This window comes from Diceros bicornis, chromosome 5 (assembly GCF_020826845.1).
Source record: "Diceros bicornis minor isolate mBicDic1 chromosome 5, mDicBic1.mat.cur, whole genome shotgun sequence".
Classification (NCBI taxonomy): Eukaryota; Metazoa; Chordata; class Mammalia; order Perissodactyla; family Rhinocerotidae; genus Diceros; species Diceros bicornis.
In genome coordinates, this window is record NC_080744.1 from 39,130,403 (window position 1) to 39,157,532 (window position 27,130).

Genomic DNA, 27,130 nt, shown 5'->3' on the forward strand with positions numbered 1-27,130 from the left:
ATATCTGACAGCAGTTAAGAGCACCACTCTGGAATCAGACTGACTCCATTATTTACGTGTGACCTTGGGAACATCTCTGTGCCTCAGTTTCTGGATGGACACAGAGATGCATCAACCAGGAAGGAGGGACTTGCTGGCCCAGCTGATGGCCTTTAGCTCTCAGATACTTCAGCATCTAGCTAAGTTGCAGAGAGACTCCTTGCCCAGGGTCACAGCCTTCTCAGGTGGCCAAATCTAATGACTGCCTGAGGCAGGGTTATAAAGGCTGGCCATTTCAGCCCAATGAGGGACAACTCTGAGCATCTACTTTAGCTGCAGAGTGCCCATGTGATCAGCTGACACTGTTGTCAGGTATGCACTGCAGCTCAACTTCTCTCACTTTCCCTCCCTTCCATGGTTGTCAATTCCAGGGACACTTCCTAATAAACATCCTGCACAGTAAACTGCATCTTAGAGTCTGCTTCTTGGAGAACCCAACCTGCAACAGTGGTGCTAGGAGTGGTCTGAGAAAGCAGGCAACAAAATGAGGTTTAGAAGCTGGGTCACTCACCACACAGTTGGAAACGAAGATCTAGTGGTCCAATTGTTAACTATGTCATCATTGGCGAGTAGGGAAAGTATGCTGGTGGAAGGGAATGTACTAGTGATGGGATGTATCAGGCATTTAAAAAATATGGGGCGGTGCATAGTAGCTATAAGGATAGTGAAATTGGGTCGCTGTTACTGAATGCCAAATGTGAAAGCCAGAGGGCCTCCTTAACAGCATATGAAAAGGGCTTCAACACCTGCAGTGAGAGGGCAGGGAAAGCTGTGGCCAGGATAATCATCAGAGTAGTCTGAGCTCCAATGTTATACTCCCAAGCAAGGCAGGTCAGCTAAGGGCCCTAGTTGGGAAATAATGGGACCATGACATATGGGATGGGGATATCTGATTGATGCCCCTGAAGATCTTAAATTCCTAAATTCTCCTGAACCTGCAGAAATGGCCCACCATCCAGCATTCCTCTCTTGCTTGTAGACAGTGCAGAGGCCTGTATCCTGTAAGGGTACGTACCCTCATCAAAATCTGCCCTTACCTCCTTCCTGGACACTAGGCCAATAACTAGCATTTAAACACTACATACCCCAATCGGGTACATATTGGGCCTGATAAGGAAGGAAAGGGACTATACTCCAAACGAGCTGCAGAACCAGCCAAGCATGTAATGGCAGGAGCTGAGAGAGCAGCAAGGGACTGGATTCTGAGGGTGCTTGATCAAGGGGACCAGATTATGAAATTGGACTAGGGAGAGTTTATTGATTTGGGAGCACTCTCCTGAGATACAGAATTTACCACTCTGCCAAGGACCCCAGGAAATGGTGCAAGTTTGCCACTAGAATGGCTGTTAGAAGCATGGAAAACTCAACCGCCCACATGAGGTAAGAAATGCCAGAATTGCCAAGACAGATGGTGTAGGAAGGGATTAAAAGGCTCAGAGAAGTGAGCACAATGAAGTAGATGTACCATATAACATTGGAAATCCCAAAGAATGATTATGTTCCATGGGAAGACAAGAGGATACTCCATTTACCAAGACCATAAGGAATGTGATGGTAAAAGGGGCACCAGCACCACTAAAAGTTCAGCGGTCGTTCTGTGTAGATCAGGACTGACAGGAGGGGAAGCTGTTACAAAACCAGGCTCACTAACAGCAATGGGGTGATAGGATCTTGAAACCAGAGGCCAGGTGGCAGCACTTAAGTGCCAGAAGCCAGGTAGATGCAATTATTATGAGCGGAAAGGTCCAAGTGACAGCCAAAGAGCCCTGACCCTCAGGGAATTATGGACATGGTTAACAGAACACAGCATCCCCAAGGGCAAAATAGGTGGGCAGCCAACAAGGGTACTCCTCAATTTTTAATCACAAGAAATCAAGGTTGGGTGACGAGGGGGTTGAGAGCAGTTGCCCCATAAAAGTGACCATCCTTTGCCCACTTTCTGATCTGAGCCAGTTTTCAGACCCTGAATTCAGTAATTAAGAGATGGTCAGGTCACCAAAAGGAGGACCCTGCAATACCATGGCACACACACACCATAATGACTTCCCCAGTCCTTCTCTGAAAGTTCACATACATACATGTTTTACTATTTTCAAATATATTTTAAGATATAGTTGTAAGGAACAGAATACAAGTGCATTTAAAATTGTTACTAAAGGGGCCACCGTACTAAAGGGGCCAGCCCGGTGCCACAAGCAGTTAAGCGCGCGTGCTCCGCTGCGCCGGCCCGGGGTTCGCCGGTTTGGATCTGGGGCGCGCACCAAGGCACCGCTTGGCAAGCCATGCTGTGGCAGCGTCCCATATAAAGTGGAGGAAGATGGACACGGATGTTAGCCCAGGGCCAGTCTTCCTCAGCAAAAATAAAAAGAGGAGGATTGGCAGATGTTAGCACAGGGCTGATCTTCCTCACAAAAAAAATAAAGAATAAAATTGTTACTAAATCTACAGTAGTTTTGTCATTTTGCATTTTCTCAAAACAACAGATGTTAAAAATATGTCTTGTGGGGCCAGCCTGGTGGCATAGTGGTTAGCTTCCCGCATTCTGCTTCGGTGGCCCAGGATTCACTGGTTCGGATCCTGGGCGCGGAGCTTCTCACGGCTCATCAAGACATGCTCAGGTGGCGTCCCACATAGAACAGCTACAACTCTACAACTGTGATACACAGCTATGTACTGGGACTTTGGGGAGAAAAGAAAAAAAAGAGGAAGATTGGCAACACATGTTAGTGTAGGGCTAATCTTCCTGAAAAAGAAAAGAACCTCTTTTGTCCCCTGGGGTGGTCTGTTTAGATTTTATTGATTTATTTTTCCCCCCCAAAGCCCCAGTAGATAGTTGTATGTCATAGCTGCACATCCTTCTAGCTGCTGCATGTGGGACGCGGCCCCAGCATGGCCGGAGAAGCAGTGCGTCGGTGCGCACCCGGGATCCGAACCCGGGCCACCAGCAGCAGAGCACGCGCACTTAACCGCTAAGCCACGGGGCCGGCCCGATGGCCTGGTCATTTTACATCATCTTGGCCACAGGCTCAGTTTCAAGGATATGTTAGGGGACTGAAGTCTAGGGGTTATATCTTAGGAAAAATCTTTTAGAGTCAAGGGGTAGCTGGGCCTTATTTGGTTTTGTCTACCTTAATCCTGAACACTGTTTCAAGCTAACTGGCAGCAAACTGGACATCTAGGTATGTGTTTAATTCCAGGGATTTCTCTATGTATATGATATTTTCTTTTATTACTATTTTAAGGCTTGCACATTTGTGATATGTATTACAAGCTTTCTAGAGAAAATAAAATTTAGACAGTAAAGGGGAAAAGAAAAAGGGAGCCAGAGAGCAAGAACTCACGAGCCTGCCTGTGCCAAGGAATGCCTAGGGAAGAACGGGGTCTAACTCCCAAGTTCACTACCAGAATAAAGATTTAATGGACTCCACAAAGTTTTGAGAACAGTTTCAAACTATTATTGTTTATGCTCCCTACCATATATTCCAAATCCCACAAAGAAATCACTTCTGGAGTTGCCCTTTTTATCAGCTGACCTCAACAGGCATAAAACTGAACTTATTTCCTACCCACATCAGTCTCTCCAACCTCCTCTCCACTTGTGTTCCTTATCTTGATGAAGGGCCCACTCTCCACCAGCTTCCTAAGCCAGATCAGCAACATTTGTGTTTGGGACCTTGCCTTACCCATCTCCCAACTAATCTCCAAGTCCTGGGAATTCTATCTTTCAAATTATCCAGAACCCATCCACTTCTCTCCACTTCCACTGCTTCTTCCTTAGTTCAGCACACCATCGTCTCTTGTCAAAAGGACGCCAACAGCCTAACTGGTCCCCTGCTCTTAGTCTCACTCCTTTCTAATTCATTCGCTACACTTCGGCCAGAGTAATCTTTTTAAAAAACAAATCTAATAATGTCATTAAGATCTTTCAATACTAAAGTTCAAACTTCAAAATACTGCTTATTAGGCTTTGAATGATGTAGCCACTGCGTCTCTCTGCAGCCTTATACCCACACACCACACCATGTGTTCGGCCGCAATGAACTTCCAGTTTCCTGAACCCAACTTTTTCTGCTATCGCTGGGCCTTTGCCCACGCGGTTCTCTGCTTGAAACACCCTTCCCTCTACTCTTCTTCTGCGTAACTAAGATGCTTCCTCCAGGTCCCAGCTCAGCTGTCACTTGCACTGCTCAGGTAGGCAAACTTCATCTCCCAACGGGTGCCCGCGGCATGGTCCCGGCGACTTGTGTCTTCCAGGCGGGCGGCCCCTGACGTCGACACTTTGATAGTTTCAGACGGTTGAAAGGCTCCTCAGAGAGAACCCAGATGCTTGCGGCTCCAGTCCACGACAGGTGGGCAGCACACAGAGCTCCAGCCCCGAAGCAGCAACACACCCAATATTTCCAGGGGCCCGCGCCGGGTAACGCTGCCAGGAACCCAGCCTGGTGAGGGACCCCGCCTCCCACGCTGCGTCGGGGGCGTGGCAGGGCGTGGCGCCGGGCGCCGGCGAACGGCGTGCGCCGAGCGGGAGGCGGGGCCAGGGGCGGAGCGGAGCGCGCATGCGCGGTCGCCTTTGTGTGGGTCGAGCGGTGGTGGTGGCGGTGGCGGCAGTGGCGGTCCCACTGGCAGGCGGGCAAGAGGGGAGTCCGGGCGGCGTCCGGCGTGGGAGCCGGGGGACGACGATGGTAAAGAAGCGGAAAGGCCGCGTCGTGATCGACTCGGACACGGAGGACAGCGGCAGCGACGAGAACCTGGATCAGGTGAGGGCAGGCCGCGGAGGCGCGGGCTGGCGGAGCGGGAGGGCTGAGTCCGGGCCACAGGAGCTGGGAGCCGGCCGGGCCCGGGGCCTCCTAGCCCGAGCGTCCGGCTCGCCCCGTGCCCGGACCGCCGCTACCGCCTCCTACCTGTCCTCCCCGCAGCGCCCAGGGCCCTTTGAGTCCAGTCGGGGCCTGGAGACGGAGCCCCCGAGGACTTGGCGCCTTGGGCGGGGAGGCGGGGCAGGGACTGGGCTGGTGGGCCTCGGGTTCGGGAGACAGGAGGGGTCCGCAATCTGCCGGGGCCAGATCGGGGCGGCGGGCTGTAGACCAGGCGATCCGGGCCCGGGGAGATAGGAAGTATCGCCCGCCAACCCGGGAGGCTAGGAGGTTTTGGACGAGGTGCAAGGGTGAGCGTGGGGCGGTGGTGGGGGGTGGGGGGGTGGTGCCGAGAAGGTGCGGACTCTAGAAGATGAAAGTTTTTCAGACAAGGGATGTGGACGAAGAGGAGGGACACTCGTAAATGTTCCAGGGAACCTCTGCCGTGCTTGGCGAGGAAGATTTTGCTGTGGGCACGAGTCTGTTTGGCAACTAGGGTCGTTTGTGGTTGAGAAAGGTCCCCGTTGAGATGTCAGGCTGAAGAAAAGTCTTGGGAGGAGGAACGAGGGCAGAAGTGGAGAAAATATATAGGGAGGCATAGAGGGACTTTGGCCGAGGCCTCTTTCGTGCAGTATCCCAGAATTCTTTTTTACTTGAGGATTGTGCGGGAACTGTTGAAAGTAACTTTTGGTTTCAGTGTCTTGGGGTTGCTTGAACTGTATATATACTCCAGAAAATACTGTAGGGAGAAATCTGTCCTTTGTAGCAGTGCTCTGGTGATACTAGGAGATAACAAAGAGGGTTTTCCCTCATGTTTTGTGAACAAATGATATAAAGAAAGAATATGCAAGAAGTAGTAGCTTTATAAGTTGAGTAGAGAGAGTACTGAACTTAGAATCTGAAAATTTGAGTTCTAGGCTGGGCTGTGCTGTTTTCTAGCTATGTTATCTTTGGTTGTAACTGTGAAGTCTAGATACAGCATCAGCCTGTGCATCTAATTGGGTTGTTGTAAGGATCAAATATTTGTAAGAATTCATGTTGGTACAAGCACTTGCAAATTAAAGCTTTTGTATAAATGGCTTCTTGGAGGTCCTTTGTATTAAGCCAGAGGTCTCAGGACTAAAATATTAGGGCGTGAAAGGGGAGGACTTTTAAGAAGGAGGAACTGGAGATGTGTTGAAGAAAAGAAGGCTGTTTTGAAAATGGTTATGGAGGTGAAGTAGTGGGGCCTGTGGAGAACGGTCAAAGGAATAGAAACTTTGTTTTGTGATAGGAATTGAAAGGTAAGTCGAAAATGTTCTCACTGAAAGCCTCCTGAAATTTACAAAAGTATCAAAAATATATTCTTGACTTTAAAAGTTTGGTTGATAATTTTAGACTGGCACTTAGGGGAATTAGAACCTTTTTTTTTTTAACTATTTTCTGATCTAGAAATGTATCTATTTCCGATAACAACATCAGTTACCATTTACATAGTGCCAGGGGTGAACTAGTCACCTTAATCAAGTGCTTTATTTACATTGTCAAGTTTTCAAATTATGGTGAAGTTGATATCATTTTCCCCATTTTACATATGAGGAAAATGGAGGGTGAAGAAGTAACTTACCTAGATTGACACAACTCGTAAGTGGTCAAGTTGGAATTGGAACCCAAATCTGCAGGATTGCAAGGCCTATACTCTTTCTACTATACCAACTTAATCTGTTAGTCTTTTAATTTTTCATATTGCAAAATGAGAATGATGTTTCATGGCCATTTTCCATGTTGCTAGAATTCGTGTTGGTAAAGTATATTGAATACTTTAGATGAAATTGTTACATCAATTTAAAAGATTATTAGGGGGGCTTCCTTGGTAGAGCACTCTCAAGACATCTGTTCTGATGATAAATGAACTAAGCTGCAAATTATTCTGTCCTTAGTGATTTTCCACAGAATTCTAACAAATGAAATGAATTGAGAGCTTCCCTTTGTGGTAGAGAGATTGTACCTGATCCACAAAGAGCTTTGCCAAAGTGGGAACTGGAAGGGATTGCAACTTTAAACCTAATTCTATCTTTTTGTAAAAAGAAATTAGCATGAAATTTGTAAGTAATACCTAATACATTTTAACAGCAATTTCAGCTTCCTCCTCTTCAACCACTCATTGGCATTCTTTTATCAGATGGAAACCAGATCAAAATTCCCTTTCCCTGCACATCCTAACAGAGGCACCAGTGCCTTCTATCTATCGGTCTGTTCTATCGGTCTGCACTGTGCCAGGCTCTCAGAGGAATGAAAGAGAAAGATCTCTGCCCTCTAGAAGTTTTCACCAGAAACCTTTAGGAGAAGTTCAAAGTCAGCCGGGTTTGGGGGTCTTTATGAATCTTCAGAAAAAAATTAATGAATTCTGAGCCTTTTCTGACCAAGATGCCTTGGGCTGCTGCTCCATCTAGTTCTGGGTCTTCATTGTGGGTATAACATCATATTTGCTGTCTAGTATATGGTCTTTGCGGAAAAGAACAAACCATGACAAATCTCTCAGTGTCTAATGTGAGAGTGGAACACAGTAAGTAGGTCCTTTGTCCCTGGGTTTTCCAGATAGGAGTCTAAGCCATCATGTCAGAATTATTATCTCCAACTTAGTCCTTACTGAAGGTGAGGCAGATGAGCCTTCTATGCTGGTTTTTCCTGGTGGGGGGAGGAGGACCACCTATGTCAGAAGCTGCCTAGGTTGCTTATTTAAAATGTACTTTGCAGGGGCTCCCATCCCAGACCTACTGAATCAGACCCTCAGGGGATAGAGCCCTCGACTCTGCATTTTTACCAGGTACAGCCGAGGTACTTATTTATGTTAATCGAGACCACTGTCTGTATGCAAGTTAATCTTTTTAGTAAGACACTCTGAGTGGTTGAGAAAAATAGCTTCCTGTCTTGGCCATTGTGTGTGCATGTGTAACTGAAGGAACTTAACAGAGATGTTTAAGGTGGCATAGCTGCTGGCTGGTTCTTCTAAATCTCTGAAGCTATTTGAATTGTTGGGATGCTTTGTACTGAGGCCTGTTTCTTTTTTTCCTTTCTTCTTGATGGGAAGAGTTATGTAGTAACTGAATCAGAGTATTTTAAAATTTGTTTTAACTTTCAAAGGTTTTTAAAACGCAGACTTTGAGAATTTGTAGGATTTCTTTTCACATGTGACCTGATAGTGACTTTATTTTTTTATGTTGCCACACCCTTTCTTCAACATTTTAAAATTGCAAATCATGAAGATACTTGTGTTTGGTGCCTCTAGGAAAAAAATAACAGAATTTGAGGCCTTTTAGCTCATCATGCACCTCCATGGAGATAATGTGTGTCACTCTTTATGGAATAATATTTATGCACTGGGTCCTATAAAATGAAATGCATCCAAGATAATAAAGGAATCAGAGTTCTCTATTCAGATCAATAGAACTCAGTATTTATAAAAACTTTACTCTGCCTTTCTCAAGAAAAAAAATTGAGCTACACGCGTACTGGGATGCTTTATTTCATAATTTCCTTTCTTCTTTAAAATGGTGATTATGTTGTCATGTCCTGTTTTTCTCTGCTTATCTTACTTGAAATAACAATAATTAAATTTGTCTTTGAAAGAATAGGCCCCTTAAGTATTTTCTAGGGGTTATTTTTAGACATTATATGTTACAAATATCATTGTTTTAAAGTATCTTTTCATAAACTTTCCCTGTAAAACTTGGGAAATTTAAAAATTGTGCTTCTCATTAAGACAGTCTTCTTTACGTTAGAGCAGAATTTGAAATCTAGGATGAACTTGTAAGCAGTGTCAGTGTTAACTTGTGAAGTTCTTGATTTGTGTCATAATGTTGCATCTGCTTGATTTGCTAATTTCACTCGAGTTTTCTTTAGAAATAGTCCCCAGAAGATTGAGTCCCATGGGAACATTAACAGAGAGGCTTTTAGGAAAAATTCAAAACCCATCTTTCGACACACAGGTTCTGTTGGTGTACTTATTGCTCCCTTCCTAGACTATAAGGTCCCCAAGGTCAGAGATGGTTTATCTTTCAACAAATGTGTTAGACTGTGCTGGGCACTAGGGCTATTTGGTAAACAAAATGGAAGCAGTTGCCACCTTTGAGGAGATTGGGGGCGGGTGGGGAGAGGGAGTCAGGGAGAGAGTTATTTCCTTACAACTGCACTACAGGCTGTGAAGGAAGAGCAAGGATACTGTGAGAGTATGACCAGGAACCCTATACTAGCCTGGTGAGAGTGACATTTAACCCGAGACCTGGAATATGTGTTAGGGAAGAGGAGATTAGGAGACTGAAGAGGACATGGACATGTTGAGTGTTCATGGTTGAGAGACCAGCCAGTACAAAAGCGTTGAGGCAGGAAGGACCGAGCACCCTCATGAAACTGAAAGAAGCGCAGAGTGACTGGAATATACCTAGTTGGAGAGAAAGTGGTACAGACAAAGCTACAGAGGAGTCTCTGTTTGCACCCTTTGAGGATAGAAAAGCCAGTTTAGTGGATCACAACTAGCCTTAAAAATGAAAATGAAATTGAATCGAATAGAAAACATCAAGTGTGTCAGTAAGGATAAGTAAAGTTAAGTTTCGTGAAATTTGTTTCACGTATATGCATGTACGTGTATGCTGGGTCATAAGGTATAATTTATAATTTATGTGGGCTGGGGTTAAAAAGAAGAAGTTTTAAAGCCACTGGCAGGGCCGTGATGGCAATGTTAGGGACTCTGGACTTTATTCTGAGGGTAATGAGAAGCCATTGAAGGATTTTAGGCTGGAAGAAGTGTCCAGATTTGTCTTTTAAAAAGCTTGCTCAGGCTGCTATGTGGAGAGTAATCTGGAGAAGTGGCACCAGTTAGGTGGCACACAGAGGAGTCCAGGTGTGAGGTGGTGGAGAGCATAATTTCCGCTAGAATGGAAGCTCCAGGAGGCCAAGGCTATTAGTTCCCCGTAGTATTCCTGCGCCTAGCACAGTGCCAGGTCTGCCGCAGGCACCCCGTCAGTATTTGTTGACTGCATGCCAACTTGAACAGACATGGTAGTTATAGAGATGACAGAAAGATTCTATTGGGCATAAAATTCAGGTTATAAAACTGAGAGGACTTGATGACTGATTAGATGTTGGGGTGAGGAAGAGGAGGTTCTGGCATGAGACGGGGAGCCCTGGAGGCAGATCAGGTTTAGAGATGAAAAGCATGAGTTCAGTCTTGGATGTGTTGAGTTTAAAGTTGTCCATGAGATACCCAAGTAGGATGTCAAGTAGGTAGTTGAAAATAATGCCTGCCCGACGGAGTAGGCACTTAATAGATCTTTATTGAATAAACAAATACTACTCGGCATATCCACAGTGGAAAGTTTTCTAACTTTTCTTGTTACAGTAGGATTACTGTATTAGAGATAAAGGACACTCAATTTGAGAGTTCTTGCTCCAGCCCCTCTACTGTAATACTGATAGCCCTTCTCTAATGGGTAGAAATGTGCTTTAACTAAAAAGTATATTAGGGGCCAGCCCTGTGGCCTAGTGGTTAAGTTTGGCGTGCTCTGTTTCAGCAGCCTGTGTTTGATTCCTGGGTGCAGACCTACACCACTTGCACCATGCTGTGGCAGCAACCCACATACAAAATAGAGAAAAATGGGCACAGATGTTAGCTCAGGGCAAATCTTCCTCAGCAAAAAAAAAAAGTATATTAGGTATATTAGGAGAGGGAGCTAAGTAAAAACAAGTAACAATAGTAGAATTTTGTTTTTTAACTTGTAGTACTTTTTATTTTGAATGGGTTTAAAACTGATTTCATTTTGTCAATTCTATGACATTGTGGACATTTATATAATTTAGTATTTTATCTACAATTATAATTACTTTACTGGCAATTTTAAGAGAAAGTTGCCACATTTAGTGCCAATCATGTGAAATGTAAAGGATTGTTCTGCTGCCACTTTGGAATTATTACTTCGGAAGGGTTTTTGTGTGTATGTTCGTTGTTTTGATTTGTTTTCTTTTGTTTTTTTATAAAAATAGCTTGTTGAAATAGTTCCAACAAAACAGAAATACTTCCCTGGCTCTGTTCCTTACTTCTGTAAAGTAACCAATGTCCACTGTTGGAATCATGTTCCTCTACCAACAAGTTTGATATGAAAGAAAGAATAGTAATTAACATCTCAAATTTAAACCTCTGTGAATTACTACTCCTTCTTCAACATCTCTCAAGTCCTCCCACTTCTCTCTGTCCCTGTGGCTACTTACCTTGTCCAGGTCACCATACACTGTGATGACGCTGCTGTGGATTCCTTCTGACTCCTCTCCGTGCTTCCACCCTGGCCCCTCTAGTCTGTTCCCGTCAGTCAGAGTGCTCTTTAAAACCCTCGAGGGATGGTTCCTCCCCTGCTTGAAACCATTTGATGGCTCCCCACTGCCTTCAGATAAGATCCGTGCTCCTGATCCTGCTTTATAAACCTCTGAATGATCTGGTTTCTTTTTACTTCTAGCCTACCGCATTCCATTTTCCCGCTTGCCTGCTAAGCTCCAGGCACACTGGTTCTCTTTCAGTTCTTTGACTAAGTCAAGTTGTTGCCAGCTTCAGGGCCTTAGCTATTCCATCTGGAGACCTCTGTCCAGAAAACTGCACCCCTCTTTCTTCCCCTAGAGTTTCTAGTCTCAGCCTAAATGCCATTGCCTCCCCTGATCACCCTATTGCGGTTAGGTTCCCATTTGCTTGATTCACCTCCGTCTTAGCACTTATCATAGATATAATTAATTATTTCTTTACTTGTTTATTGTCTGTCTCCCTCACTTGATTTTAAATTCCATGAGGTGAAGGACTATGTATCTTTTCTTCATGACTATCTACCGAAGGCTTGGTAGGTGCTATGAGTACATAATAGGTGCTGGTAGAAGGGTAACCATCTGTCCTGGTTTGCCTGGAACTGAGGAGTTTCCCAGAATTCAGGACTTTCTGTGCTAAAACCAGGATAGTCCTGAGAAAACCAGGATGTTTGGTCACCCTAGCTGGTAGTAATTACTTACATTAGCTATATTTTTGGAATGAATAAGTGAAAAAGAGCTCAACATGCTAATTAGCTATAAAAACTTCTGAGGTTTATCCATATAGGCTTTTCTTTTCCTTTTCTGGGGTGCAGAATATGTATCCCACTGTCATATGATCATGGGAGATCTGATTAAAGAGATGAGATTTAATTTCCTTTAAGTAAGTAAGAGGGAGCTAAGTTGCTTTGTTACACGTTGATCCTGACATGACATCAAAAAAGTACACTTTTTGTGAATGATGGGCTAGGGGGCTTAAATCTTAAGGATTATGAGTCTTCACATATTGGTGGATTAGAATTATAATCTTAACCAGAAGAATACTATTTTAATTAACATTACTTAGTACAATTAGACTTGCTTTATTGTAGGGTCTCAGTTTTGGCAGTCTGGTTTAATGTTAAATATAGCTTTTAAGCAATGATAGAATGAAACTGCTCTAGAAACCAGATATGGTGCCCTACACAGCCATTCCTGTAGTATGTTGGGCATTGGCATTACTTTAAGCAGATCTTTAGTTCAGCTTAAATTTGATATACCATGCTGGCACCCCACACTGCCATTCCCCTAGATGAATGCCGGGATAAGTAGGGAAGGTTTTTGTTGGATGAGGTGAAATACAGGGACCATGGTGAAGAGAACCACTGGACACACAGAAACGTTGTCTCAACCAGCGTGGCACAGTGAAGTGGGCTGGCAGGAGAGAGCCGCAGATGGACCACCCCCTGTGCGTGAATCAGTTTTAGATTGGCTTTTTTGAGTACAGGTGTTGAATAAATCAACCCCTGCAGGTAGCATATCTCATGGTCTCTTCATGTGTGCACTGTTGGAAAGACCTTTCCATTGCACGTTGGTCTGTTCAGCCGTACTTGTGAGCCTCAATAGAATATTAAAGGACTTATCTATAAAGAGTAGCCTTGCCATGAGTTCTACTGGTAACCTCCTGTATAGTTCTCAGCTTGTGGAAAGGGTATCTTTCACATTGTTAAGGTCTTTGCTGTCTCCATACTATTGTTAATATGGTGTTGAATGTCATAGAAGAAGAGGAACTGTGTCAATCAGATGCAATTGTTTGTTGATGAAGGAGAGCCAGTTGTTAGGTTTTTAGTATAGAATGGAACCTCTTTAACAGGAAGGCAGTACTAACATCTTAACACTTTAGTTACAGTAACTTTTAGTGAATGTCTACTGCTTGTAATAATTAATGTTTCAGGGAAGAAATTTGGTTGATAGCATATCCAAAACCCTATTAGAATGAGTGGGTATTGAAACAGAATTCTAGTGCATTTGTGAACCTCAAAAGGTCAGGAAAGAGATTACTTACCAGAAATCTTCCTGAATTTCATAAATTTGCATTAAGGTAATGTGGAAAAAAAGATAATAGTAAAGAGCATACACAAGTTACCGTATAACCCAGCAATCCCACTCCTAGGTATTTACCCAAGTGAAATAAAAACTTATGTTTACACAAAAACCTGTACATGAACATCTAATCTCCCCCAATGGAAACAACCCAAATGTTTTTCAACTGGTAAATGAATAAACAAAGTGTGGTACATCCATGCAATGGAATACTACTTAACAATAAAAAGGAACAAGCTACTGATACGTGCTGCAACATGGATGAATGTCAAATGCATTGTGCTAAGTAAAGAAGCCACATTCAAAAGGCTGCATGCTGTATGATTCCATTTATATGATATTCTACGATAGGCAGATCTATAGGGACAGAAAACAGGTCTGTGCTTGCCAGGGGATGAGGGGAGGGAAATGAAGAGCATCAACTTCCTGAAAAGGCTGAAAATCATAAGAACACTCTACTTTTTCATACCCAAATGGTAATTCCTATTGAATAAATGCAAATTACAACAATAGTTGGGGGGATGATGGAACTGTCCTATATCTTGATTGTGGGAGTGGTTAAACTATGTACGTATTTGTCAAACTCATAGAGCTGTATGTACATAAGAAAGGATAAAAGGTACTGTATGTAAATTACACCCCAAGTTTTAAAAAGACCATGAACACACAAATATTGCTGTAATTTGCATTTGGTCAATAGGAGTTACTGTTTTGGTATGAGAAAGTAGAGTGTTCTTATGATATTCAGCCTTTTCAGGAAGTTGGTGTGCTAGCTCTCTCTAATGAAATGAGAAGAGTAACATTTCATGACTGCTTATGAAGAGGAGAACATGTCAGCTGTTAATCTGAGAAGGTCATTTTCTCATTCTGGCCAAAGAGGGTATACTCCTAAAATAGAAAGAGACTGGAAGAAGAAAACAGATAACTTTGTAGCAGTCTATTATTTTAAAATATGTCTTGGCACTTGACCTAGGAGTTGTATAGCACCATTATCATCAAGGAATAATACTACCAGTATTTATTAGTTGTATTTTTCTCTTTTTTGGCAGAATGGAAAACCTTTTAGACTAGTAAACCATGACTGAATTAGGAGCTAGGATTCTCTCTGCCCTGGTTTGAATCCTGGCTCTATCATATACTAGCTGTGTTACCTTGGGTAAGTTACTTAAACTCTCCTGCTCCTTAGTTTGTCTTTAAGTGGAGATGATAACAATACTTACCTTAAGCTTGTTGTCAAGATTAAATGGTAGATGCTTCGAAAAGTGTCTGACATCTAGTAAGTATGGTGTAATTGTGGACCGGTATTGATATTAGCAGGGAGCAAGAACCAGAGGAAGTATCCTTTGGTTGCGTTTTTGAGTAACTGGACTGAGCTGGGGAGAAGTAACAGGAGAGGGGAACCATGTGGGAGAGCAAATCCTGGTTGTTGCCCTGACTTACTTCATGGCATCTCCCTCTCCCTCTAATCTGTCTTAACTCACCGGGACAAGACAGAGGTAGTGAATGGGAATACTGGGGTTGTCAAATTAGGATTCTGATGTAGTGGCCAGCACATTTACTGGTTGTTGTCAGACCCTAGATTAACCACTGGAAATATACTTTTTTTTTCCCCTAGTTTAAGCATTCAAAATAAAAAATGACCTCAGAAACTTGTAGTTTGTCAGCTTATTCAGAACAGTCCCACAAATGCCAATTTTACCATGAATCACGGTAAAAAGATACTCAGAGTATTTGTTAGCTATACTAGTTAGCAGTGAGCAAATTACCTTTGTAATCATGGTTCATCTCATATCAATTCCTGAGAATCAGTGCTTCTGTAGCTTATAGAGGAAGTGGTGACAATTTGGAAGTAGCCTCCAGTTCAGTTTTCTAGTCCCTTTTGCATTTCAGATATACATTTCCATTAGGGGGAATGTATATCTGAAATGGAGGGGGGACAGATTTTGAAAACATTTCTTTAGCACTTAGGAATACTGGCAGTCGGTCTGTTCATGTGATAAAAATTCTCATGATGATGTCCTTCAATCGAAAGCACAAAGAAGTTAGAAGAGATCTAGGGAGGTGGGCATATTATGATTCTTGGATATTTCTTCTCTATTGAACAAAACTCATGTAACTACTCCTGCCCTATTAGGAGCTCTTGTCCCTGGCAAAGCGGAAGCGCAGTGACTCTGAGGAGAAGGAGCCGCCTGTGAGTCAGCCTGCAGCCTCCTCAGACTCTGAGACGTCCGACAGTGATGATGAGGTGGGTGTGGAGGGGCTAAGCCCCTGGGGCTGATGGGTGTTTGAGGGTCCCTGAGTTGGTGACTCCTGATGGCCTCTTTTTCTTGAACTGAGACCTATAGCCTAAGATTTATGGGAACTTCTTAAGGAAAGAAAATTGTGTAAGAAAAACTCTCAGGTTGTCATGTTCCTTGTACTGCTAGTTACCTAGTGAGTGTCTCTGCAGGACATTCTTTAGTCTCTTGTTTTCAGCCCTACGGTAGATGAAGGGGCGCAATCTGTTAGTCATCATCTCTTTTCTTTATCTTTTTCTCATCTTTTTAATCACACTTTCATGTTAGAAAAAAAACTATCAAGAAGGCCATATTTTCGTGGGAAATACTTTCAGCAAGACAAGAAGCTTTCTTTAGGGAGATTGAATCAACATCCCTCGGAGTGATGGTATTAACTTTTAAGGAGGAAAATCCAGCTATTCATTGTTTAATCCAAGGTGACTTTCCCAAACTGCCCACCACCAATAAAGGCCCTAGATCAGAACCTTAACTGGAAGAGAGAGATGAGGGGAAGGGTCTTCGAAGCGCTCCTACATGTTCCTCATTGGATTTAAAATACTTTTCTTCCCTTAGTAATTTCCTAGAGAGAGGCTGGATATCACCTTTCTGTTTAATCTCTTACTCTGCAGTCTAGGAAAATATTTTTAACAATGTATTTATTTTGTTTTAAAGTTCCGCTAAAGTAAAAAATGTTTTTTATTATAATGAAATTTAGTTAACAGCTAGAACAGTATTTACCAGTGCCCTGCATATGCAAATTAGGAATGATTGCATTCTGATTGACTGTAGTGATGTTCTCTTAATCTTAAATAATTTAGTAGATCTAAAATTGCTTTCCACAGCGTGAGGCAGTGAATATGTGAGTTTTATTCTTTTGTTTCATTTATTTTTAGTGGAGGAACCTTAATTCCTCTTACATTAATAAAATAACCCAATCTGTTATTGGGAAAAGCAGTGGGCTCTAGGAATTAATTTGCTTATTTGTTTGGTTTTTCCATTTTTCTGTTTTTTGATGCATAGACAATACAGGAAAATCGTAAACAATCCCTTTCCCACTATTCATACATCAACTACTTTTTTTTCATGTTTCAGAAGTCAGCAGCTGTGGGTTTTCCCTCCAACATTCTATTAAGTTTGAATCCGTATTGTGTCTGGAATACCTTGCAACATGTTTATGGTCTTTGCAATTTCTTAAGATACAAGCAATAACTATCCTTTAAAGTATTTTGTTCTCCATATTCCTATCGTTAAATCAGAGTCCTAAGTATGCAGTAACTGTAGGGATTCCCTTCATCCTTTTTAGCTGCTTCTACCAGGAGGACAGAGTGTGTGTCACCTCTGCAGCTTTAGAAGAGCCCACAACTTGTGCTGGAGTAAACCCAGCATCCGTAAAAACCTTTATAGCTTAGGGTTCCCTTTGTCACTTGCAGCTACTTAACCAAGTCTAGAAGTCCTCGCCTTAGGATACTACCCACTACTTATGCACTTACTGGAGAGAAAGCTGACAGGCAAGCTGCATCCTGCCCAGTGGGGAGTGAGGCTTTGAGTAACTTTCCCCCGCAGGGTTCTTGGCTCCTGCTACTGCCTCCAGGTCTCAGCCCCCCAGGCCCACAAGCTTCTTGCAGCTCTACTTCAGTCTCCTTACCCCCACGCCCTTGCTTGGAAGAGCAGCCTCAATATCAGAGCCATTCTGAAAGGTGCCTGCTTTATCACTCTTTGGCCCAGGCTACTTAGCACAGAGCATCTCAAACTTAGGGTGAATATTTCATTATTTTGGACAATTAAGCAAATTGTTCAGAAAGATTAAGAAAATCTTTTTTAAAAAATCCTACCAACCACTGGAGAACTCAGTGGTTTTACTGTGCACTCAGATTTATGGCTGCCATAGAGATATTTTAGAATGGATAGGGGACTTCTGAGACATCTTTAGAATATAAAGTTTGAGACAGAGGCTCTTGCTTTTTTTGCTGTCTCATAATGAATATTCATACATCTCTGTAGGTAAAAACCACATACGGACATAATTTGTTATGTCTTCTAATTTCTGCTAGGGCTTTTATATCCTTATTACCTACAGACTAGCCTTTTAGAAATTTGGTTGTTAAATTGGCAGTTCTCAGTCAGATGGAACCTACTTGTACCAGAAGCTACGCTGGAGTCTTTTCAAATACACCTTTCAACCCTTCTCCCCTCCCACCTCTTTTATTTATTTATTTATTTTTTTATTGTGAGAAAGATCAGCCCTGAGCTAACATCCGATGCCAATTCTCCTCTTTTTGCCGAGGAAGATTGGTCCTGTGCCCATCTTCCTCTGCTTTATGTGGGACGCCGCCACAGCATGGCTTGACAAGCAGTGCATCGGTGCGTGCCCAGGATCCGAACCTGCGAACCCCGGGCCGCCAAAGTGGAGCGTGCGCACTTAACCGCTACGGCACCAGGCCGGTCCCTCTTTTGTTGTTTATTGTCGTTAGTGAGCAATGTATACAAGTAGAAAGAAGTATGTTGGTCACCTCAGATTTGCTAGGACACAAAACTGGTCAAGAACAACTGAGTTAGAAGTTTAATGGGTGGTTTGTTATAAGGAGAGACATGTGCTAATTTTAGAGCAAGAAGATATCTAGGTAATTGATCAGGGGGGAAAGGTGGGAATAGGGAGAAGTTAAGAAAGTTTCCTATCCAGAAAAAGTGGGTGTATTGGACATTAAGTATAAGGATCAATGAGGGAGGGAATAGTAGAGGTTTCATGTATAGTATCTTTGCAGGGGAAGAAACCTAAGTTTAATGAAAGAGAATATGCTTGTGTGCTATTTTTGGTAAATGAATTGTTCTCAGTGATATCTTGTGGCACATGTAAAACTAAGAAGCAAGACTCTTTCTGTAAGGTTTACACTGACCAAGCCTAGGAAATTGGAAAGCACACATCAGTGGTAGGTTATAGTGCTGTGCTGTGGCACTTTGGGGCTGTCACTGCCTGTCCTTGAAAGCTTTTGATAGGAGAAGCAAGGAGGAAAAATAACAAGGTTAAGAGAAGGAGAGGTAGCAGCCACTTACTCATGAAATGGGGTAAAAAAAAAAATGGCCAAAGCAAAAAAGTCTATTTGTTAGGAGGAACAGAATCCTAAATCAAGTCGTTCAGAGTCCTTTTTAGGAACATGGTGGATCATATAGAAACAGATAGCTGTGGCGAGATAAGGAGAAAGCCTAGATTTTCACTTGTTACCGGTAAAAATCACGTTGGATACCAAGAAAACCCTTATTTTATTGTTTGAAATTGAATCCGTTAGACAAAGTGAGGAAACAGCTGAATTATGTTCTAATACCCTCTGCCTAAACAAGAATTACTGTTTTTGGGGCCCGGCCCCGTGGCTTAGCGGTTAAGTGCGCGCGCTCTGCTGCTGGCTGCCCGGGTTCGGATCCCGGGCGCGCACCAACGCACCGCTTCTCCGGCCATGCTGAGGCTGCGTCCCACATACAGCAACTAGAAGGATGTGCAGCTATGACGTACAACTATCTACTGGGGCTTTGGGGGAAAAAAATAAATTAATTAAAAAAAAAAAAGAATTACTGTTTTTAAAAGCTTCATATATAGTCTTGTTTTCAGCGATTTTGAGAACGAAAAGCATTTCGCCCAGCCCTGAAGTTCAGCACTTGTCACTCCTATTTTTTCTTCCTCAGAACTTTTGTCAGCCTTCCTAGTTGCATTGATGACCCCACTGGCCTCTTCAGAGATTCTGGTCTCTTCTTGTTTTTCCCCCATTCCATTTTTTTCTACTTTATTTCCTTCTGAAGTTTCTTCCTTCTCTTTTTCTCTTATCCCATCTGATCTTTGGGGCTCTCCCACTTTGATCTAGTTGCATTCCTTTTCCTACTCTTGTTATCTCTTGCTGGCTCCAATGTTTTTATTAATAGAACATTTTGGAAAATGATACAACTTATACTTATAAATTCATTTAGTAACAGCTTTTCTAGGAAGTCAGCCTAGATACCCAAGATCATTTGGTTATTGCTTTACCATACAGATAATACATTATTAGCACATGCTTCTGATAAAGGCCTTCACTGCTAAGCTGTTTTCCTGTGTGTATACTTGTTTAGGAAAGTTTTCATACACACGGTTCCTCTGGAACAAGATGTTCCACATAGATGAATTATCCCAATACTGAAACTAAATGCTTGAAAGTTTAAAATATAAAACCACTATATTTGAGGGGCCGGCCCGGTGGCGCAGCGGTTAAGTGTGCATGCTCCTCTTTGGCAGCCCGGGGTTCGCAGGATCGGATCCCAGGCGCACCCCGATGCACCACTTGTCAAGCCATGCTTTGGTGGCGTCCTATATAAAGTAAAGGAAGATGGGCACGGATGTTAGCCCAGGGCCAATCTTCCTCAGCAAAAAAAAAAAAAAAAAAAAAAAGAGGAGGATTGGCATCGGATGTTAGCTCAGGGCTGATCCTCCTCACAAAAACAAAAAAACCCACTGTATTTGAAAAAATTTTTGATATTACATATAGTTGTTTTTCATGCTGATTTAGTCATGATTATGAATGGCAGTTCTTGTACTATGAAGTAATGACTTCCAAAATATCAAGCTGTGTGGTACTGCTTTTTACACCTTTTCTTTCTCCTCCATTACTGTAGGTAAGAAGTGGCCCTTGTTCTCGGCTCTTGGTAATCTGCTCTACTTCCAACTTCCTGCGTCTGATCTGCTCTGGGGTCAGGAAACCAGGGGACCCCGTAGAGTTTAGGTTGGAATACTCTGCTTTAGTACTTGAATTTAGCAACAGCTATTTGGATTGCTTACAAGCCTTTTTTTTTTTTTAACATATTGCTTGGTTCTTGGCTATGTGGATAACCATACGGTAGCACCTCATTTATCTAGACACCATTAAAATCTCATCACAAGACTTTGGAAGAATAAAGTGATTTTCCTGGACCACTTGCTCAGACTTGTTTACAAGTTCTGACACTTCCTACCACACAGTGAAATGGAGTACTGATTGTATTTTACATTTTTTAATATCACTTCTGTTTCACTTTTGTTTTTGTCTCCGTAATCAGACTATAAGTTTTTGTGATTGAGTGTTGGGATTCTCTGTGTTTTCCAGTTAAATATATGTGATTGCCTGATTATAAAATACAGTAGTGTCTTTTGTATTTTGTCTGATTAATTACATACTAGAAGGGGAAAGAAAGCCAAAGTATTCTTCGTGTTCTTTAGGCTGATGTTAAATTGCATTTACTCTTCAACTCTACTGACCCTTTTCTACCTTCAGGAAAAAAAACACCTAAATCAAGAACCAGGCCCTCCCCACACACCTCTTTGCTGACCACTGTCAAGATCTAAAATAATAACTACAGAACTCTTTGACAGTTGCTTTGACCTAGTATAACACTCAGTTCGTATGGAATCCTGCAACTTTAAAACTCTGAAGGGTCATAGAGGTCATCTGTACTCCCTTATTTCAGATGAGAAAACATGCTCACAGAAGTTCTGATTTCCTTTTCCCATCATGAAATAGTCCCCTGCATTTATATAGAACTGCCTACTTTCTGATGTGCTCTAAATTTCTTTTATTCTGTCTCCTTTGAGTCTCACACTATCCTGATAGGTGGTCAAAGCAGTGTTATTATTCCTACTTCGTAGATAAGGACACAGTCTCAGGTTAAGGGCTTGGGCTATGTTCCAGTTCTTTTAATCCCCATTCTCAGTGTAGGTTATCACTAGCCCAGCTGTTCCTCTTGAACCCTACTTACCTCAAAGTATTTCATTTCACTTGTAAATTCATTTCAGAGTAACTGGCTGCAATGGTTTGTGCTCTGGGTCCTAAGACCTAGAATATGATCTTCCTTGCCCATGAGAGATATAACCTCTTTGAAATCTTGAAGTTTCTTTGCTTTTCTGCCTCCAGGATGCTCAAATGCTCATCATCTCAGTGCTACCCAAGTCCAAAGCAACCACTCCTGACCTCATGTTCCTTCCTATCTTTCAGCTGAGTGCCAGAAAGATCAGCTGCTTCCCGGAGTAGGGACCTGCTTATAACACCCCACACACACTCAGGCTGGCAAGGGCTGTGTAGTACTAACCCTCTTTGTATTGTTAGATAATTGCTGTCCATTAGAGTATCTGTTACATCAGTGAGAGTCAAACTGCTAATCTTTTAATTAATTAGTTAAGAAAACATCTTCCTTCTAGTCTCTGTTTAGGTTTTCTTCACTGCATGTATACATAATACTTCCCTGGTGTTGTGTGTGGGCCCACGTACATGTAGAATGCTTGAGAAAGCAGAATGGCAGTATGGAGGAGAGTCCTGACTGACAATGGATCCTTTCCCTTTCCCAGATTGTTTTTGAGCATCTCTCACTGGGGCATGCTCTGGCCTCTACTCAGATGCAGATCAGCAGGCACTCATTTTCGTATTCTTGCCTTCTGTGTGGTCCATTTTAGGGCACTTTTAAGGTTACAACAGAGCTTGCCTTTCAGTAGAGCCATAGTTCCCAAAACAAATAAAGAAATGCCAGGTCATTTCTTCTACTCTCTGCTGGATGGGGAAAGCCTAAGAGCATCCCTTTAATCCTGTCCTTGGCTCTTTAGACTCCGTTTACTACCACACTCTAGCAATGAAAGAAGAGTTCATTTTCTGCCTGTCTCAGAGTCAAGAGAATAAGGCTTTTGCAGAGGTAAATGACCAATCTCTGGGCTAATGGCTGGATTAAGATATTTCCCTATGGATTTTGCCTGCCACAAGCCTTGACCATCTCGTTTGTGGTTTATTAGATTCTGTGATCTTGGGAGAAGAGGTACTGGGCAAATATTTAAAATATGTACTTAGACCAAAAAACATTCAGGAACCTCTGGTTTATAGGAGTAAATGTAAAATATTACAGATGTGATCTGTTCTCCAGAAAAAAAAATCTTTGGGATATTTTCAGGACCCATTTGAGTCTCTCTCTATATTAAATAAGAATAATAATGAGACTGGCCCCCAAATTTTAAGTGATTATTTATCTTTGGGTGGTAGAAATATAGGTGATTTTTTTTTTTAACTTTAAAAATACTTTTCTATTTTTTAAAAGCTTCAGATAATGAATATTTATTGTTCTTAAGATTAGATTTTAAAGGTTTCCCAAAAGTAAGATACTTTTTTACAAAGTAAATATACAAGTAGCTTAATCTAGCTTCTCAGTACTGAAAGGTATATTCATAAGAAATTTATTTTTTTCAAGTAAAGTTACCTACGTTATTATAATTCCCCTAAAACCCTGTCACGTATAGTGAGCTTGGTGGTTTGCCACTGGCGTGACAGACCCTCTTGAGGCAGCCTCGTGGGAGGTGAGCCAGCTTTGTTGTCTCATTTCTTTTGAAAATTGTTAGAAGGAAAAACAATGAGGTTCCCTTCCCACACTCAGGTTTAACCAGAAAAGCCTTTTTTAAATCAAAAGATTTTATTTGCTTCCATCTTATCTTTCTTCCCTCTCCCCCAAAGAATAAACATCATAGACTACAAATGAGTGACAATTGCTAAGCTCAGGCAGTGGCAGATTGAAGCAGGTGGAGGGATGAGGAAGCCAGATAGCTTCCTAGTACCTCCTGAATTAGATTCACCTCTGTGACTTCACATTTAGGCCTTTTTGGCTCTCATAAAAACTTTTCTTCCCCCTGGGGAGTTCATAATTTGGCTCTATTGCACATGAGAAACCCAAATCTATAGGCAAAAATAGACCTAGTCACTCTAACACACATGTGACCCTGGTAGCTCAACCTTCACGAAGCTTTGGGCCTCTTCGTATTTCTATTAGGTGGTACAAAGGGCCAAGACACCTTGTTTGGAAGAGGTAGGTGATGTCCATTTTCATAACCAACCAATAAATATTGACTGTCTATTATGTGCATGACCAAAGCCAATGCAAAAGATGTCCTACACATTATTGCCTCTAGTAATATCTGTATTGTCAGCATAGCAAGTGGATCTATTTTAGCTCAGTTAACTAAGAAATTGAACACGTTAGGCTCTTTTAGATTCTTTCAGACTCACCTAAAAGTTATCTTCCTTAATGAGTAAAATTTAAAATGGTAGACACCTAGTCTTTAGAAGAGAAGCATTAGGATTTCTATATAAATAATTTAGATGTTGAAATGTTAAAGTTTGAGAAGTAAATTCACTTATACAGAGAAGTCACTATTCATTCACTTAATGTATCATTCTAGAACATGTGATTGTTTCATTTTCACTTGTCCCTTCTTCCTAGCTCTTGAGTACAATAATAAAGTGGCAGTTAAAATAATAAGAGTTGGGCCATCCCCCGTGGCCTAGCGGTTAAGCTCTGCGTGCTCCGCTTTGGCAGTCTGGATTTGGTTCCTGGGCGCAGACCTATACCACTCGTCTGTCAGTGGCCATGCTCTGGTGGCGGCTCACATACAAAAAGAGGAAGAGTGACAGAGGATGTTAGCTCAGGGCTAATCTTCTTCAGCAAAAAACAAAATAAAATAAAAAATAAAGGGGCCTGCCCAATGGTGCAGTAGTTAAGTTCAGTGCGCTCCACTTCGGCGGCCCAGGGTTCGCAGGTTTGGATCCTGGGCACCTACACCACTCATCAAGCCATGCTGTGGCAGCATCCCACAGGCAAAATAGAAGAAGATAGGCACAGATGTTAGCTCAGGGCCACTCTTACCAAAAAAATAAAAATTTAAATTAAATTAAATAATAGGAGTAAATTAAAATGAAAAATCAGAAGATTAAAATGGCACCCTTTCATAATATTTTATCAAGGTAAACAAGACTGTGGTTCTTAAGAATAGCTCATATGGGGGGACGGCCTGGTGGTGCAAGTGGTCAAGTGTGCGCATTCTGCTGTAGCGGCCCAGGGTTCCCCGGTTCGGATCCTGGGCACGCACCGATGTACCGCTTGGCAAGCCATGCTGTGGCGGCGGCCCATATAAAGTGGAGGAAGATGAGACACGGATGTCAGCCCAGGGCCAGTCTTCCTGAGCAAAAAAAGAGAAGGATTGGCAGATGTTAGCACAGGGCTGATCTTCCTCACAAAAAAAAAAAAAATCTCATATAGAACATTTCTAAGATGGAAACCTCATCAGAACTACCCATCCACCCACCCCCCCAAAAAATATCCAAAATTAATTTACTTATGATTTTAGCTATTGGGAGGTAGGTTAATTTACAATCACATTATAGAAGGAGCAAAGACTTTGTGTTATTGTTAAATATTAGATGTAGAAATTTTATGTTAATACCAGATTTATAATTCAATCTGTGATGCTGGAAAGATGATTATCCTTTATAGTACATAAAATAAAGTATATAAAATATAGTACTATATAAAATATAGTACTATATAAAATATAGTACTATATAAAATATAGTACTATATAAAATATATAAAATATAGTACTATATAAAATATAGTACATAAAATAAAGTATTTTTCACCTAAAATCATACTCCTAAAATCATACTCCTAAACTGACAAGTTAAAATTTCAAAGGAGGTGTGGTTTAATGTAACTAAACAGTTTTTGTGAGTTTTTAAAATGATTGTATTGTCTTTCAGCCCCATAATTAAAGTGCTTGATAAAGATAGTTTTTTTGGCCTTGGAGTGATTAACTAACTGTATTGCCTGCCTGTTACTTTGATAATGCAAATTGCAGGTTCCTTATGTTTAGATGTATGGGATCTCCTGTTTATGATCCAATTTAAACATTATGTTGCAATATATGCAGATTTTTTTTAAAAGATAAACACACACACACGTATATAATGGTCTACTTTACTTTCTGCCTCCTTGAAGTCGGTACCAGTGCTACCATCTATGCCAAGGAGTGGCCCTTATCCTTTCTCCCTGTGCTCTCTGCAGTTTTCTCCTGCACACGAACTTTGTTCTCTGCTTCCCTGGAACCCACTCCAGAACTAAACCATCCTCTGTGTACTGAAACCCAGACATACCAACCCCTAGCAATTACTGCCCTCTCTGCCACAGGAAACATTAGAAGCTGTTTTCTGCAACAACTGAGTTTTAGTTAACTCAGTTGACTTGCCATAAAGTTGATATCTTTGTTTTTCTGTTGTGATAAAAAGTACATTAGTTAAATTTTGTTTATTTTATTAATTATCTACTATCTGTAAGAAATTACAAACCAGAAGTTATGAAGGTTTTTTTTTGTTTTGTTTTGTGAGGAAGATTGCCCCTGAGCTAACATCTGTTGCCAATCTTCCTCTTTTTGCTTGAGGAAGGCGGTCCCTGAGCTAACATCTGTGCCATTCTTCCTCTACTTTGTATATGGGCCGCCGCCACAGTGTAGCTTGATGAGTCCACGCCTGGGATCCGAACCTGCGAACCCTGGGCCACCGAAGTGGAGTGTGCAAACCTAACCACTACACCACCAGGCTGGCCCCAGCAGTTATGAAGTTTTAACCAAGCTTTCAAAAATCCATATCTTTCTCCGTATAAAGTGTATTCGTTTTGGCTTCAAAGCCATAGAGACTGTTGTAACCATTTTGATGAATGTCAGAGACTCTTGACTCTTGAATCTTTCAACTTTTCGCAGTGAAGTCCCTGTTTCAGTTTTCTTTTTCTTTTTTCCTTATAGTGGACATTTGGGAGCAATAAAAATAAGAAGAAAGGAAAGGCCAGAAAAATAGAGAAGAAAGGAACCATGAAGAAACAGACCAACAAAACTGCTTCCTCGGGCAGTTCAGACAAAGACAGTTCAGCTGAGAGCTCAGCCCCTGAGGAAGGTGAGCCAAGCAGCCCAGATCCTGGGAGTGAACTCCACTCCTGGCAGGTTGAAGATGCAGAGTCAGTAATGGAGGGGAAGGTGCCTGCAATACAGCATGGCCTCTGCTTTTATTGCAGTGGGCCATCACCTTTTCAGTGGTCGTGGATCCTCTGAGAATCTGAATGAAGCAAGAAAAATATATGCCATTCCAAAGGGTTAGTGAGGCCCCTGGAACCCCTGAGGAGTCCCTGCATAAGAGTCTCAACTCACTTTACCCTGAGTGCCTTCCCTTCACTTTTTCTTGATTACACATGGTCTGACTGAGGAGGAAAATCCTTGAACCAGATATGAAACTCAGTAAAAAATGTTCTTATTTTGAAACCAGTTCCAGAATTTTTGTTAACACTAGCTTGAAAGTGAACTTGTTCCAGGACTAAAATGGTCAACTTTACATTTCTTTTTAAAACTAATATTTATATACAAACTGGCTTGTATAGAATTGGCCTAACCTGGTTTTAAGCACATGCCCGTGAATGTTACCTCAAATTGAGTCAGGCATAGTTCTTATGAAATTACTAGTTTAACTTAATACTCATTCGTGGTGTATGCCACCTTTTTCTATGCCACCCTTTGTCCTATCAAGAGCTAGTTTCATTAGGAATTCACTAAGCAGTTTAATGACTCATTAAGACATTGATTTTTTGGGCCAGCCTCCTGGCTTAGTGGTTGAGTGCGTGCGCTCCTCTGCTGGCGGCCTGGGTTCGGATCCCGGGCGCGCACTGACGCACTGCTTCTCCAGCCATGCTGGGGCCGCATCCCACATGCAGCAACTAGAA

The 27,130-nt window shown here is 42.0% G+C and overlaps 1 protein-coding gene across 3 annotated transcripts in view; it reads left to right on the forward strand.

Moving 5' to 3' along the window:
* The first annotated feature begins 4,595 nt into the window (after window positions 1-4,595).
* Window positions 4,596-27,130, forward strand: part of RTF1 (RTF1 homolog, Paf1/RNA polymerase II complex component) — a 44,017-nt gene continuing 21,482 nt past the window's right edge. The window contains exons 1-5 of one of the 3 annotated variants that reach the window (XM_058541280.1): window positions 4,726-4,796; window positions 7,626-7,695; window positions 14,342-14,448; window positions 15,427-15,537; window positions 26,166-26,313. In XM_058541280.1, the coding sequence (XP_058397263.1) occupies window positions 26,232-26,313 (82 nt within the window). In that variant the 5' untranslated portion in view covers window positions 4,726-4,796; window positions 7,626-7,695; window positions 14,342-14,448; window positions 15,427-15,537; window positions 26,166-26,231. Of the gene's footprint in view, window positions 4,797-7,625; window positions 7,696-14,333; window positions 14,449-15,426; window positions 15,538-26,165; window positions 26,314-27,130 lie in introns of those variants that run through there. The other 2 variants (XM_058541279.1, XM_058541281.1) reach the window with 2 other exon arrangements.